Genomic DNA, 16,044 nt, shown 5'->3' on the forward strand with positions numbered 1-16,044 from the left:
TAATATGCGAACAACTAAACGTAGACCAGAAACTGGTAATCTGAACACGTCATTTTCAGTAGTAGCACATTTTAGGATCTGGATTCGGTTTTAATAGAAGTTGATATTCGTTAATCTATCTGGAATGAAGGGTATCCCTTTCATGTAAGATTGGAGGGCATTTTAAAGTTGAAATCCATCATAGTGTGATTGTTAATGTGAAGGGCTGATCACAAGAATTTTGGTGTTGAGATAAGAATTACTTCATCAATTAATTATATGAGTAGCATGTGCGATTGTTAATGTGAAGGGCACAGAAACATGTTAACAACGTATGCAAAGCCTCTCTTGAATCTTCTATATGGGCTTGAAAAGGAAGAGAATCAACGTAACTTATATCAGTTTGCAATTAATTTCCTCTACCATTAAGAGTATATATACATACATATTGTGTACCAAACCCACTGCAACTGGCAAGAAGAACACATTAGCTAGTTACATGAAGAACTAGGCGGTGTTATCTAGTTAATTGACAACGTGTAAATGTCTTTAAAGAATATTGATTAGATATCCTTATGAGTGGGATTCTCTCTCATAAGGATACCTAATCAATATTCTTTAAATTATGAGTCTATATAGTGTGGCACTACATTGAGGATTTCTATATAAAGCCCACTTTGGCCCATTATCGTTATTATGTTTATTTGATGATTGATTCTTTTCTTTGAATAATAATGACACTCATTTATTTCCATTACATGAATTGATATACAGAACGACGGAGCGCCAGCATCTCTCAATCCATCCATCCCATCAATGGCAGATGTAAAGCGAGAGATGGTGGAAGTCACTGAAGAAGCGATGGAGGAGGAAGCAGAAGCGCAAGAGCAAGTGATCTTTGGATTCAACGATCGAAGATATGGCGACTTAAAGCTGCGCTTGATCGTCTCCGATCCTTCAGCACTTACTATTCATGGGCTACAGGACAATGATTCTACAGCAACTACCATCGCTAAACTATCCGAATCCGCAGGTAATAATGTTCTGTTTAATGTTAGCGAAACAGATGTCTTGAATCCTGCAAATTCCTGACTGACTGACTATATACACTCCTTCGTACTGAGCACGCAATCATTTCTCGCTTAACAGCAGACTCAGGAGGAGGTCATGGCGATGGCGCAGTTCTGCATGTGAGTTCCCTGCTTTTAGCCGAGCGTTCTCCGTATTTTCGAGACATTTTGGACAAAAGGAGCCTAGATTCTTCTTCTTCTTCTTCTTCGCAGGTGGTGGTTTCCCTGGGTGGTCCTGAAGGTTAGAAGATTATGGATCCCTTTCTGCTTCACGACTACTAGAAGTGATTTTCTTTACTTCCTGAAGTTCTCTTATGAACATTTGCATTACTCACGTTTTACAAAAACTGATTTAATGGTGCAGAAGTAGCTACATTTATCGTCATGATTAAGTCTCTGTACTGTAGTCAAGTGAAGGCTAATACATCCGCCAAGATGATAGCAGTGTTTCAGATGGCAAATCGTTTTGAGGTGAACTCATGTATCAACCTATGCGGTAAAATGATGCAGGAATGGACAATGACGCTCGAAATTAGTGTTCAAATTCTGGACGCTTGTAAGATATCGCAGATTCAGCAGTCTGAGGATGTGAAGAAGTTATTGTGTCTGGCGTCTTCATATTTATGCAGCCATTTCCAGTGGACACACTCTTCCGCTTGGGATTCTGCCAAGATCAGAGAGTGGCAAACATTATCACCACATGCGCTTCGTATCCTATTGGCTTCTGATGGTCTCATAATCCCATACGAAGAAAAGGCCTTTGAGATGCTGGAGATGTGGATTTCTGCCAATTGTAAGAATTGTGATGATGGCGATAAGGAAAAAGATCGCGCATTGTGTGAATTTGGTCAGCTAATTCGTTGGCCATTGATGGAATGGTTTTGTCTTCAACAATACCTAAAGAAGTTTGACAGTAGAGAAGCTGACTGCCTGTTGCGAGCGCTGATCATCGAAGCTCTGCTCTATCAAGGGTCCCGATTTGAAAATGCGCGGAAAGCCCCGGAAGAATCTGGAGATATGAGGTTTAGGAAGCGTGCCCATCATCCTTTGCCAGTGACGTTTATTCGCATGAATCTTCCTAATAATCATGGGCTAGTTTTTTTCAGCGTTACTGTTAGTGAGTTGGATAAGCTGCCGCCTGGAGAATGTCGTTATTCGGAAAGGGTTCTGCGTTGCTTCAATTGGAATGCAGTGGAAGCTGCAGCGATGTGATTTGCTCTCAGATAATCCAAATTTATTGGCAGTAGACTATTTCAGTGTCCCGAATACAGTAGAGGGGGATCAGGGTAGGCCTTCAGTATCATTGTGTGTATGGAGTGCATACAAAAGTGTGTACGTGGACACTGAGACAAAGAATGGATGGTTTGCTACCAAAAATTATTGCTGGTCGGGTGACATTTGTTCATTTCGAGCTGTGCTTGGAATTCCAGCTTAAGATTTGTAGTTGAAACTATACATAATATTGGCCCGACATTTTTGCCACCCTGAAATGGGTGTATGAAAGAAATGAATTTTGTCCTTGATTCTATTAATGTTTAGGAAAAACGAAAGACAGATCCTTCTTAACGTGGTAATGTAATTTTGATCGAAACAAAAGCTAGCCACTGATGTTTGTACAACTTCAATATTTTTAATTAAACACGGTTGTGTCAATCGCCTGGCAAATGTTGTAGCTTATATGATCACGTGATGAACTAGAGTATCGTTTATGTGCCAAATATATTTACATCGATCGATTCTGTAGTCTAAGACCTAGACGTTTGGAGAAAATTACAGGTCTCCTCTGAAATGAACTAGTACCTTCAGGTATTTGCTTTAGGTGATGGATTCAGCTTTTTTATTTTTATATTACTAAGTAAAGTTCTGTTTTTGGGGTGTTCAGACTCCACATAAAAACATAATAATAATGGATTCTAAATATATCTATAAACTACGAATATTACTAAGAGCAGAGAGAGGGGGAGAGAGGGAAATGGGTTCACTACTTCAATAAAATGCCAACGAAATTGAGCGCAGACCCGAAATTAATCGTCTCCTTTCAGTATGCTTATCTGCGGATCAGATTTAGTAGAAGTTGGTATTTGCGGATCAATTTGGAATGAAGTGTAGCCCCAACATTTGAACATGAGATTGTGTAAGGAGAAAAGAAGCAATAACACACAACAAGAAATTCAAAACAAGACGACATATGATGTCAAGTTAAAAGATATAATTAGAAGAGATGGATGGAGAATCATGAGGAGATAATACTAAAAGAGTATTAGGGGGACATCCTTTAGTTTTGGTGTAGCAAATAAACTACAATCATTAACAACTTCACCTTGGCTCTCGTGCACCTCAACGAGTCTCGTGATTCATTACCTAATCGTTTGGTTTCTGTTCGAAGCCCGTGGGTGTTTGATTGCTGAAAGAAGTGAACCTGACTCTTGTGATCATTATATAGTTCTCAAGAGATCGTTTGTTGGACAAAATCAAAAACCTCCTTTGATAGCATGCACCAACCAATATTGTTGTTCCTTCACAATACCCATTTGTCCTTAATCTTGCATGAGCGCTAATGTCAATAACATGTTCGTTGACATATTTACATATGTCGTAGCTCCTCTATTGTTACTTTTGCATTGTAGTTTAGCTTTGCCTGTTTGTCGCGACATCTCTAAGACCATAGGAAATTCGAGAAATGGAAGTTCACATAAAATCATAATATTAGATAACACTAATTCAGTATTGGAAAAACAATGTTTCGAGGCATCTATTGACGGCTCTCGAACATTCTACTACCTTATTTGACATGGAGATGGGGGTGTTTGAATATCTACTACATGATTTTCTTACACAACATAATAGTCCAAATGCATTATAAATGAATTACAAAGCAAGTTGATACTTTTAAGGCAAAAGGTTAGGTTTAGAAAACTATCATATAAGATTTTTTTTCTTTTTTTTCAAAGTAAAGCTACTTTCCCATTAGTTAGGAAGAAACGGATAATATATGAGAAATCGACAGAACAGCGACGACTGGCCCATGCAGGTCTCGAACCTGCGACCTTCGCGTTATTAGCACGACGCTCTAACCAACTGAGCTAATGGGCCTTTTTATTATCATATAAGATAATTGTAACCACTTAGCTATGGGCCGAATTGAACCGTTAAGCCTTGGTTCAATGTTTTATCGGCTCGAACATAATTCAACGGTTTGATTTGGTTCTCAAAAGAGTTAAATGGTTTATTTGCTTAACTTTTTATTATTCCTTATTGGTTTAATAAACTTTTCTTGTTTTTTGATTCAATTAATTTAACTTAAATGGTTGTCTAATTTAATGCATTTTTGTTTATGTGATTTTTTTAATTAATTTAACCATTTCGCCCCGGCCCCAAAAGATAGACTAATAGTAGTACGACTGTATGAATTTATGTATGTATGTATGAACGTAGTGTGAGCTAATGTACATATGTATGTATGTGTGAACGTGCATTCATGTACAAATGAATGAATGAATGTATGTATTATCTGTGTATAATTGCCAAATATCTCCTTTGCTTCTCATTCTTTTACTCTCTTATTCTTTTCCTGTTGTAATGATGAGACGTCGAGGGCCATATCTCCTTCATATCTCCTTTGCCCATATCTCCTCATGGTGATGTATAAATACCTAAACAAAGTACGTGATATTCGCCATGTCCATCCACTCTCATCTCATGGCATCAGAAATAAGGGAAGCCAAAGATGTGAAAGAGATTCAGGTGAAGGACAAGCCAGTGACAGAACAAGAGGTCTTCGGATTCAATGATCCGAGATATGCCGATCTACAGTTGCGCCTGATGATCGTCTCCCAACCTTCCTCTCTTCCTCTTCCTCTTCCTATAGTTGTTGATCGCTTAATCGACATTGACTCTTCAGCGACTATGTCCACCAAGATCTCTGAACCTGGAGGTAATGTCTTGTACAGGAAGCATCTGTGTTTAGTCCTGCAATTCCTGACTCTAAATTTCGGTCTGACTACGGGCTCCTTCGCTTAACAGACTCGTCGGATCATGACGATGGCACCATTCTGCATGTAAGCTCTCTAATCTTAGGGCAGAGTTCGCCATATTTTAGGAAGATTTTGAACGAAAGGAGGCTCTCAGCTCCTTCACAGATGGTGGTGTACCTCGCACCTCAAGGTACTATCATGAATCTCTCTCTCTCTCTCTCTCTCTCCCCCTCTCTCTCCATATTGAATTCGATAGCCAAAAGAAAAAGCTACTTCTCCTCCCAATCGACTTTACGAACGTCGTGTATGCCAATTTGTCTTTGTTAAATTTATGATGCAGAAAAAGCTGCATTCCTGGTCATGGCTAGGTCACTTTACTGTGGCCAGGTGAAATCTAAGACAACCGCGGAGTTGATGTCTGTATTTCAGCTCGCAGATCGCTTGATGGTGCACACATGTATCAACCTATGCAGTAAAATGATGCAAGAATTGACAATGACGCTCGAACTCAGTGTTCGCATTCTAGACGCTTGTAAGATGGTTGAGCAGTCTGATGACACGAAGAAGTTAGTGTCTTTGGCTTCATCGTTTTTGTTCCTGCATTTCGAGTGGGCACACTCTTCCGTTTGGGATACAGTGAAGCAGAATGAGTGGGAACAATTATCACCACACGTGCTTCAGACGCTGTTGGCCTCGGATTCTCTTCTTGTCTCTAACGAAGAGAAGGCTTTTGAGATGCTGGAGATGTGGATTTCAGCTAATTGCAAGAATCACAGTGATGGCGATGGTGAGAGAAATCGTGTACTGTGGGCGGTGTTTGGTCAGCTCATTCGCTGGTCATCAATGGAATCGTTTTGTTTTCAAAAATACCTAAAGATGTTTGAAGCTGATCACCCGTTGCGATCTCTGATCATTGAAGCTCTGCTCTACCGAATCCAGAATCCATGGCCGAACATGGAAGAGTCGAGAAGCTGCTCATCGAAGATGTTCAAGAAGCGTACGAATCATCCTGTGCCAGTGACGTTCATTCGAATGGCTCTTCCGTACGATCACGGTGTTGTTTTCTTCAGCGTTTCAGGTAGTGAGTTAGATAAGCTGGCGTCTGGAGAATGTCGATATTCGGAGAGGTTCTGGATGGGTCCATTTGGATTGCAATGGAAGATGAGGCGATCAAATTCTAATGAGGATGATTATTATGGGAATGGCTATTATTCTAGTGGGGACGGTTATAGAAAAGCGGTTTTACTGACAGCAGACTATTTCAGTGCCCTAACACCTGAGGAAGCTGGAAGTAGGCCGTGCGTGACATTGTGTCTTTGGGATGCTAGGGCCTACGTGAAAATGGCAATGAGTAGTAATGGATGGTTTTCTACTAGCCCATATATCCGCACGGGAATTGATATATTTTCTTTTCGCGCTGAGCTTCAGCTTCCTGTTGTAAGTCACAAGGATTATGACTGAAATGATTTATCTTAATGGGCCAGTATGCCTACATTAATTTGTAGGGACTTTATGTCGAATCCTTGTGCATGTTTTAATGTAAATTGAAGTTACAAATTAAAGCTTACCTGATGATGTTGGCATAAACGTTCGCGTCAAATATGTTTGTGATGATAGTAACCGCATAGTTTTGAGTCCTTTGACGTGTGTCATATACATCAATGATTAGATCGGAGACGAAGAATTGTTGCTCGAAATATATCTTTTTGGGGCATTATTAGTTAGGCTTTTAAATCATTCCTGGTTCTAGTGGAATACAAAGAACTTTGTCATGAATCCTTTTTACCTACCTATAAATGACAATTTCAAGAGCGCAATTAGAATTGGGTAAAGTTTGTTTAGTTTGTGTACCAAAAGAAAATGTGAAGGTTGAAAATTCGCAAATTTTTTTGGACTTCCCTTGAGATCGTTGTGTCAATCTTGATAGTGTCTTACCTTCTATCTTGTCTCCTAATGGCCTACAAAATCAACAGTTTATATCTGCAGTATATGCATTGTAAAAGACAATTTAAAACAACTAACAACATCCAGGACACTTGATCCTTGACACATGTAGTCTGACCACTAATATTTTTAGGTGAAACATGGAACAGAATGTGCGACAAAATCTCTACACCAAGTCTTTGTGTTCAAGGTTAGAGCAATGTCTATCATGAGCACTTATAGATAGAAATATATAGCCAAAGGTAGATAAAGAGCACTTGCATGGTACCAAACTTTGATTCCTTTTTACATGAATCCCAAGAAAGAAAATGTTGTAACTCCACAATTATTTCCATCACCAAGTCTTATGATGACCATCAATAGGTAGGTCATCCACAAATACTCTTAACAGTAGGTCTCCTTTTCTGTTTTCTTTTTATATAGATTAGGTTTCGATTAAAGTTCTTGAAGTTTGGTTGATAGGAGAACTTGGCATACCATTTGTCTACGGGTTTGTTTTAGGCCATATATGGGTTTGTTGAGTTTACACACATAATTAGGATCTATCATATTGTCTAGAGTTTGGGGTTCCATATATATAGGTTCTTGTAAATCACCATGTAAAAACGTTGTTTCAACATCAAAATGTTAAAGTTCAAGATTTAAAGATGCTATAATTGCAAGAAGTAATCGAAGTGTAGTGATTTTCAAAACGGTAGTCCAGACCTAGTATTTGTGAGACTCCCTAATCATACATTGAACCTCATCGGAGTACCTAATGCATCATGTTTCTTCATGAAAAGCCACTTACAACTGATGACATTGGAGTGACAAGGCCCGAGGTACTATTGTCCACGTGTGGTTCTTTGGATCGCTTTTCGATGGTAGCTACCCATTTTTCTTTTTCCTTACTCTTTAGTGCTTGCTTGAAGCTCGCATAAAGGGAGAAGTGTTCTTGTTTCTCCCGAAGAGGATATTGTTCTAATAGAGAGCCTGAGTATGTGACCATATAATTGAAAAATTGACGCATAGGTAGAAAGGCATGCAATCTCTTTTTATGATAATCATTACTTAGGGTTTCATCTAATCCATTCACGCCATGTAAAAATGTTCTAGGCCCATTGCAACGAGCAAGCATCGATTTTCGATCAAAGATAGTAGTCAGTTAATGCATGTGTGTAGTCTTCCGCTTTTGCGGATTTCATTATAAAGTAGATTAATGAGAGCAACAATTGAAATAAGACACACAAAACTTTTTGAAAGGACTTTAACCAATTGTGCCTACATCTCGGAATATGTTGCAGATCATTTTACGTTAGCGAGAAAATATACGGAGTGTTTTACAAAACTCACATCCGTCACATGATTTGCTCGTAAACTCTCTTATATTCTCTAATATTTCCGGGGTAACCACTAATGAGAGGTAATGGCTATATATTATGGGCTTCAAAATAACATGGGCAAGTAAATTGAGGCAATAAATGAGAGAATAGTTATGCATTGACGAGATTGTTAGGCCACAAAGTACCCATTCCTCTTCCATTATGTGCCACTCTTGTGTGACGTACCTAAAATATGTGAACATGTCTTGTGTATAATGTAAGGCTGGGCTCGGTGTAGTAGCACTAGTCTCTCTAACTAAAGCTACAAAGACGTTATGCACGCATAGCCCCCAAAGATGTGCAGTAGTAGTTCCATCGGATGAGTGCATGTATGTATGCATGCACGATGCTCTCTGTTCCAAAATGTATGTATGTATGTATGGATAAATGGCTTCTCTTTTTGTACTACTGATGATGAGACATGGAGGATGGCGATAGGGGGAGGCCATCTCCATGCAGCACCACTCCTCATCATTGCCACACTCTAATCCTAGGGATATATAGCTTGCTGCCTGCCCTACTCTACCGCGAACTACCCTCCATGATGACGATGATGATGTATAAAACTCAATAACCGGCATTACAGATCTTAGATCGGCCATCTCCTTCGATTGTGGAGAAGCTTACCATCCGTCCATACATCCATCCATCCTATGGCATTAGAAGTGGATAAAGCGAAGCAATTTGCAGAGAAGAATGAGGTTAAGAACGTTCTTGTGAAAGAAAAAGGGATATTTGGATTCAACGACCCAAAATATGCCGATCTGCAACTGCGGTTGATCGTCTGCGACCATGTTTCTCCAGCGACTGCGACCTCTGAAATATCGGAAAGCGGAGGTAATCTTCTGTAAACGAGGGATTCATCTTGAATTGTGTAATGACTTACTGTTCAATTCGCTCTGAGTACGTGCTCCATCGCTTAACAGGCTCAGGTCAGGGCGATGACACCATCCTGCATGTGAGCTCCCTCGTTTTAGGTAAGAGTTCGCGGTATTTCCGAAACATTTTGGACGGAAGGAGCATCTCAGATTCTTCGGAGGTGGCCATCTTCCTCCCTGCTCAATGTTATATCATGTATCGCTTCCTGCTTCACGACTAGGAGAAGTGATTTCTTTACTCCTGGACTGTGCGAACTATGCATTAATCATGTTTTTAATTTGCTAATGCAGAAGTAGCGACATTTATCGTCATGATTAAGTCTCTGTACTTCAGTCAATTGAAAGCAAATACAACCGCCGACTTGATGGCATTGCTTCGTCTGGCAAATCGTTTTGATGTTCGACCATGTTTGAGACTGTGTTGTAAACTGATGCAAGAATTAACGTTCGAAATTAGTGTCCAAATCCTAGATGCTTGTGAGAAGTCGCAGCAGTCTGAGGAGGTGAAGGAGTTACTGTCTTTGGCGTCTGCATTTTTGTGCAGTCATTTTCCGTGTACAAACACTTCTTCGTGGAATTCTGCCAAGATTAGACAGTGGAAAACTTTATCACCACATGTGCTTCGCCACTTACTGGCCTCGGATTGTCTCCATATCTCATACGAAGAAAACGCCTTTGAGAAGCTGGAGATCTGGATTGCTGCCAATTGTAAGAGCTGTGATGATGTCGATAATAATGAGAGAAATCGCCTGCTGTTGGAGTTTGGTCAATTCATTCGCTGGCCATTAATGGAATGTTTCTGTCTTAAGAAATACCTGAAGAAGTTTGACAGTAAAGAAGCTGACCATCCGTTGCGACCTCTGATTGTAGAAGCTCTGCTGTATCGAGCATCCCGGATAGAAGACCCAGGGAAAGCCCTAGAAGAATGTGGAATGGCGGGAAGATTGAATCAGCCGGTGCCTGTGATGTTCATTCAAATGGAACTTCCTTATGATCATGCCGTTACGTTTTTCAGCGTTTCGGTGAGCGAGTTGGATAAGCTGCCGTGTGGAGAGTTTCGTTATTCGGAGAGGTTCTGCGTGGGTGCTCATGGCATGCAGTGGAAGATGAGGCCATCAAATTCAAGTGACTCTGGGTGGTGGATAACTAACAAGGGCCAAAGACGCCGTTGGCGCAGACAACAGGATACGCAAAACGCTAGGTACATTTTATTGGCAGTGGATTATTTGAACATGTTCCCAGAAGAAGAAGAGGAAGAGGAAGGAGAAGAGGAAGAAGAAGAAGAAGAAGAAGAAGAAGAAGAAGAAGGGCCTCGTGTGACATTGCATGTCTGGAATGCGAGCTTCAAGATGTATGTGGAAGCTTCACAGAGTACTGATGGATGGTTTGCTATTGATATTGATGCGCCGAATGATGTAGTTTCGTTTCGTGCCGAGCTTGTGGAGGTGACTGAAATCATGTAGTCCATGGGGCTAGTTTCTTCTTCTAAATCTCCTGGTTCTACAGAATTATAAACAGTAAAACTCCTTAGATGTGTGTTAAATGAACGTTTTACGTCAATCAGTTGTTTAAATTGGACACCATGCAATTTCGGATGAATTATACATATGCTTGGACACATGTGTTAAACGTTTCATATACGTTCCTACTTCCCCCTTGTCACGCTTAAATAGTTTGTTGATGACATGCAATCACATCTGTAGCCCGTGGGTAATAACGTAGTAAAAATGATGAAAGTGGACCAGTATTGATCTTACCATACACATCTTACCATACACATCTTACCATAAAAATGAAGGATCCCATTGGTGCTAATCCTTATTCACTATGGTGTAATAACAATTGGTGATGAATTTACAACGTAAATGAGTGTTAGTGTCCCTCCACATATTTTGTGAACGATGGCAAAAAATATGCTAATGATGAATTTGTAATTCATAAATATTGAATAATTTCTTGATATGAGTAAAATAACAATGTCAAACAAAGTAGATTGTAACAATCAATCAATGCTGAATGATGATAAACAAGATTTGTGGTTTGGTATTGATGCACATAAATTGTTGTATGAAGCAATGGATCATTAGCTCTAGTCGTAGTTATTGGGAGAGCAAGTTTCTCCTTGAGTGCTTGGGGTAGACAACTAAGAAATCCCTAGAAAGGCAGGTCATTTCACAAGTCGAATCCATGAGCGCTTAGATATTCCATGAGGAAAATCCTAAAATGCTTGTTCATTCCAGGAATTGAATACTCCTCATGAACCCATCATTCTACGAATAACACCCGAGTGCCTCGACAATTGTTGATCGTGCATTGGGAGACACGAAAGAGGTGACATTGCACGAAGGTAATCTGGGAACCTTTCGAAGATGACTTTTTATGGAGGTTTTCCATGCGGCGTTTAGTCCACAAAGGTTTTCCTTGGGAGCTTTCCATGACGCTTTTGAAGGAAAACTATCTATGAAGGCTTTCCATGGGGCATTTCCACATCCCCTTTTCTAGGAAAACTATCTACGAAGGCCTTTCCATGAGGTCGTTAATCCATGAATCCTTTCAAAGGGAGTTTTCTAGGATAGCACTCCATGAAGGCCTTTCCATGAGGTCGTTAATCCATGAAGCCTTTCAAAGGGATTTCTCTAGGATAGCACTCCATGAAGTCTTTCCACGAGGCCATTCCACAAAGGTTTCGCCCAAGAATTTGTTGGGAAAGAAGAGAAAGAGTGATAGAAAGGAGAGAGAGAGAGAGAGAGAGAGAGAGAGAGAGTTGCCCAGATGGATGTAGCTTAGTTGGTAAGGTTGCCCAATGGAGACTAGGTGGTCATGGGTTCAACCCCTACATTCCACAGTGGCATCTAGTGAATTAAAAGATATATAAGAAGTATATAACAGAGAGGTGCGGAAGTTAGGTTTTGAACCCACAACGCAATGCTTATAGTGCTAACAACTAACCTCTAGGGTAGGGCAATTACGATAAAAGAGAGAACGAGAACGTATTCTATTAATATAATGCCCTAATAGTTACAACTGTTAGTTGGTGCCTTTTTATAAACCGTATTCATAAGAAGTACTAACTATTTATATGTATATATATATTATTATTATTTTTGCTTAATATTTTCATCTTTATCTTTAATTACATCAATTAATCCAAATTGCTTGCAACAAATAATGTGCTTAGAATGTTGAAGAGGTTTCGTTAGAAAATCAGCCCACTTGATGAGTGGGAGCAAACTTTAACTCTATCTTTTTTGTTTCAATGAGATCGCGAAGAAAATGATGTTTTAAGTCCACATGACATATATTGTCGCTCATCTTCAGATTGTTGGCTAACTTGATGCAAGATTGATTATCGCAAAACAAAGTCATTGTTGGAATAGTAAATTGTTTAAATTCTTCGAGCATAGCTTTAATCCTTATGCCTTCTTTAGTAGCTAAAGCCGCGGCAACATATTCAGCTTCGGTGGATGACAATGCTACGATAGTTTGTTTCTTCGACTTCCACGAAATTGCAACGCCAGCTAGTGTGTAAACATATCCACCTGTTGACTTGCGATCGTCCACATCTCCCCCCAATCCGAGTCTGACCAACCAATTAGTTGGCTAGAGGGATTTGTCCATCCTTGCACAAGGGTGGTTGACTCAGATTGTGTGGCGTAGTAAGTCAACGCATAATGTTGAGTATGCTTCAAGTAGAGTAGTAATCTTTTGAGCGCGATCCAATGCTTTGGTCCGGGATTAGCCATGAAACGAGAAAGAAAACCGGCGGCAAAACAAATATCGGGACGTGTGCAACTTACTAGATATCTTATACACCCAAGGATTTGTTTATAGGGTACATCCTTCATTTCGGAAATTTCTCGTTCATTTTTGGGAGAATCATCATTTGAAAGTTTACATGGAGAGGTAAGAGGAGTACTAATAGGCTTACTATGAAGCATATCAAATCTTTGGAGGATAGAATTAATATAATTTGATTGTGATAATGAGATAGTATGATTTGTTCTATTTTGAATTACTTTGATGCCTAGAAAATGGGTCATAGGGCCTAAATCGGTAATAGGAAAGACATATGCAAGTTCCTTCTTTGCAATACTTAGATAAGATTTAGAGTTAGAGATCAAGGGTAAATCATCAACATAGACACCTATGATAACAAAATTGGATTTGGCTTTTCTAACATAGATATTTGGCTCATTGTTTAGATGATGATATCCAACTTTTATAAGAAAAGAGTGTAGTTTGTGATACCATATGCGTGGAGATTGCTTAAGACCGTAAATAGATTTATGAAGTCGACAAACATGTGTCGGCTGACTTGGATCTTCAAGGGCAAACCATCAACATAGACACCTATGATAACAAAATTGGATTTGGCTTTTCTAACATAGATATTTGGCTCATTGTTTAGACGATGATATCCAACTTTTATAAGAAAAGAGTGTAGTTTGTGATACCATATGCGTGGAGATTGCTTAAGACCGTAAATAGATTTATGAAGTCGACAAACATGTGTCGGATGACTTGGATCTTCAAGGGCAAATCATCAACATAGACACCTATGATAATAAAATTGGATTTGGCTTTTCTAACATAGATATTTGGCTCATTGTTTAGACGATGATATCCAACTTTTATAAGAAAAGAGTGTAGTTTGTGATACCATATGCGTGGAGATTGCTTAAGACCGTAAATAGATTTATGAAGTCGACAAACATGTGTCGGATGACTTGGATCTTCAAGGGCAAATCATCAACATAGACACCTATGATAACAAAATTGGATTTGGCTTTTCTAACATAGATATTTGGCTCATTGTTTAGACGATGATATCCAACTTTTATAAGAAAAGAGTGTAGTTTGTGATACCATATGCGTGGAGATTGCTTAAGACCGTAAATAGATTTATGAAGTCGACAAACATGTGTCGGATGACTTGGATCTTCAAATAATTCTGGTTGTTGTAGATAAAGTACTTCATCTAAATCTCCATGAAGAAAAGCCGTTTGTACATCCAAGTGATGCAATTCTAGATCATGTTGCGCGACAAGAGCAACGAGCATTCGAAAACCACATATTTTTAGCGTTGGACTAAATGTATCTTGAAAATCAATACCTGGTACTTGAGAAAATCCTCGAGCAACTACACGAGCCTTGAAGCGAATTGGATTGCCATTATTATCTCGCTTTATGCGTAAGACCCATTTAGAACCAAGTATTTGTTGATCTTTTGGAGGCTCAACGAGGGTCCACGTACCATTTTTAAGTAAAGCTTTCATTTCTTCTTCCATAGCTTTTCTCCATTTGATAGAATCCGATCCGGAAAGTGCATCTTTGGCCAATAAATTTGTGTCATCACTAAGGATTGGAATATCTTCTTCTTGTATATAAGCTTCATGGTCCAAATCCACGAAATGTGCTTCCATTTGATCAAGTTGTTCGTAAATACTACTTAGAGATCTATACTTTGGAGGTGCAGAGTTTGGTGGAGAAGTTGGTGATGACGCTTGGAATGAAGGATTATGAGAGGGATTGGAGAAGATAACATTATTTATATTATTTGAGGGAGTTAAACAATGTGTATTTAAAGGAGTATGAGGAAAAGAATCATCTAGAGCTTGGAATGAGGGAAGATGAGAAGAATAATTAGTTGGTTGAGTAGGATTGATCTTTGCCTTGTGAATAGATGGAAGAGCAACACAAATAGTGGAAGTAGAGGATGAGTTAATGTTGGCTCCTTCAATATAAGAGTTATTAATATTAGAGATGGTTGAGGAAGATGGTTGTAAGTGGGTAGGGGTAGGTAATAAGGGAGATAGATTAGAAGAGAGTGAAGAAGAAACCTTTGTAGAAGGCCCATTTTCTTGGAATATCACATTAAAACTAAAGAATATTCTTCGTTTTTGTGGATCGTAGAGCTTGTAGGCCTTGTATCTCGAAGCTTCTCTATATCCGATGAAAGTTGATTTTGTAGCCCTTGGATCTAGCTTATTTGTTTGAACATTTGGCACAAAAGCATAAGCATCCCAACCAAAAATACGAAGGTTACTTAAGTTAGGTTTGTGACCATGTCATCATAGTTCATAAGGGGTTTGGAGCCCCAAGGATCTATGAAATCCTCGATTTTGAATATAGCAAGCGGTGCCAACCGCTTCCTCCCCAAATTGAGGTGATAAGTGAGCAAATTGTAACATACTTCGAGCCATATTGAGAAGTGATCTATTCTTCCTTTCAGATACACCATTTTGTTGTGGTGTTGATATTCTATGATGTATGCCTTCATTTTGATATAAACTTTGAAATTCATGAGACATATAGTCACCACCACCATCGGTTTGAAGACTTTTAATCTTTGATGATGTTTGCACTTCGACTCGAGCCTTGTATTCTTTGAATGCTTGATAAGCTTGACTTTTGTACTTGAGAAAATGCAAGCTTGTAAATCGACTAAAGTCATCTATAAAGCTAATGAAATATTTGGCTGCACTAAGAGAAGGGGTTAGAAAAGGTTCACATAGATCACTATGTACTAATGCAAGAGGGATAGTGGCTCTAGATCTATGCTTTGGGAATGGTTGTTGGGGCATTTTCCCAAGGATACAACTTTCACACAAAGAGATGGGCTTGAAAGGTTCTTTTGGCAAACCTTGGACAAGATTATTACATTGTCGTGTTCCTCTTGTGAAATGTCTTCCTCCTGTGACTTCAAACGTAATATCACCCTTGCCAATAACTTGTTTAGTCCTATTATTTCCAAATCTTAGAATGATAGGATGTTCAACATCCTTATAGTTACATAACCAATCTTTTCTATTAGTTAGGTGGTTAGTAGCACCAGTGT

At 39.2% G+C, this 16,044-nt stretch overlaps 3 protein-coding genes and 1 non-coding gene across 4 annotated transcripts; 3 read left to right on the top strand and 1 right to left on the bottom strand.

Moving 5' to 3' along the window:
- Positions 1 to 795: 795 nt before the first annotated feature.
- LOC147859555 (BTB/POZ domain-containing protein At4g01160-like) lies at positions 796 to 2,493 on the top strand. The gene is made up of 3 exons (XM_087326315.1): positions 796 to 1,012; positions 1,144 to 1,290; positions 1,414 to 2,493. Exons 1-3 carry the CDS (start codon positions 796 to 798, stop codon positions 2,259 to 2,261), a joined length of 1,212 nt encoding a protein of 403 aa, XP_087182441.1. The 3' UTR covers positions 2,262 to 2,493.
- Positions 2,494 to 4,068: 1,575 nt separating this feature from the next.
- Positions 4,069 to 4,142, bottom strand: TRNAI-AAU (transfer RNA isoleucine (anticodon AAU)). The gene has a single exon. It is a non-coding gene; the product is annotated as a tRNA-Ile (tRNA).
- A 585-nt stretch (positions 4,143 to 4,727) lies between these two features.
- LOC147859557 (BTB/POZ domain-containing protein At4g01160-like) lies at positions 4,728 to 6,484 on the top strand. The gene is made up of 3 exons (XM_087326316.1): positions 4,728 to 4,983; positions 5,073 to 5,213; positions 5,364 to 6,484. Exons 1-3 carry the CDS (start codon positions 4,728 to 4,730, stop codon positions 6,482 to 6,484), a joined length of 1,518 nt encoding a protein of 505 aa, XP_087182442.1.
- A 2,472-nt stretch (positions 6,485 to 8,956) lies between these two features.
- On the top strand, positions 8,957 to 10,737 carry LOC147859558 (BTB/POZ domain-containing protein At4g01160-like). Its single transcript, XM_087326059.1, has 3 exons — positions 8,957 to 9,165; positions 9,255 to 9,392; positions 9,498 to 10,737. The coding sequence occupies exon 3, from the start codon at positions 9,518 to 9,520 to the stop codon at positions 10,667 to 10,669; it is 1,152 nt and encodes a 383-aa protein (XP_087182185.1). The 5' UTR covers positions 8,957 to 9,165; positions 9,255 to 9,392; positions 9,498 to 9,517; the 3' UTR covers positions 10,670 to 10,737.
- Positions 10,738 to 16,044: the final 5,307 nt, after the last annotated feature.

This window comes from Azolla caroliniana, unplaced genomic scaffold (genome assembly GCF_043228905.1).
Source record: "Azolla caroliniana isolate FFs.n. ecotype wild unplaced genomic scaffold, voAzoCaro1.0.p SCAF_10, whole genome shotgun sequence".
Lineage (NCBI taxonomy): Eukaryota > Viridiplantae > Streptophyta > Polypodiopsida > Salviniales > Salviniaceae > Azolla > Azolla caroliniana.

Excerpts from the sequence above, each read along its gene's own strand:
- LOC147859555 (XM_087326315.1), top strand. The coding sequence starts at position 796 with ATGGCAGATGTAAAGCGAGAGATGGTGGAAGTCACTGAAGAAGCGATG. Across the intron at positions 1,013-1,143 it reads TAAACTATCCGAATCCGCAG|GTCATGGCGATGGCGCAGTT; the intron begins GTAATAATGTTC and ends ACTCAGGAGGAG. Across the intron at positions 1,291-1,413 it reads TTCCCTGGGTGGTCCTGAAG|AAGTAGCTACATTTATCGTC; the intron begins GTTAGAAGATTA and ends TTAATGGTGCAG.
- LOC147859557 (XM_087326316.1), top strand. The coding sequence starts at position 4,728 with ATGTCCATCCACTCTCATCTCATGGCATCAGAAATAAGGGAAGCCAAA. Across the intron at positions 4,984-5,072 it reads CAAGATCTCTGAACCTGGAG|ACTCGTCGGATCATGACGAT; the intron begins GTAATGTCTTGT and ends TTCGCTTAACAG. Across the intron at positions 5,214-5,363 it reads GGTGTACCTCGCACCTCAAG|AAAAAGCTGCATTCCTGGTC; the intron begins GTACTATCATGA and ends TTTATGATGCAG.
- LOC147859558 (XM_087326059.1), top strand. The coding sequence starts at position 9,518 with ATGATTAAGTCTCTGTACTTCAGTCAATTGAAAGCAAATACAACCGCC.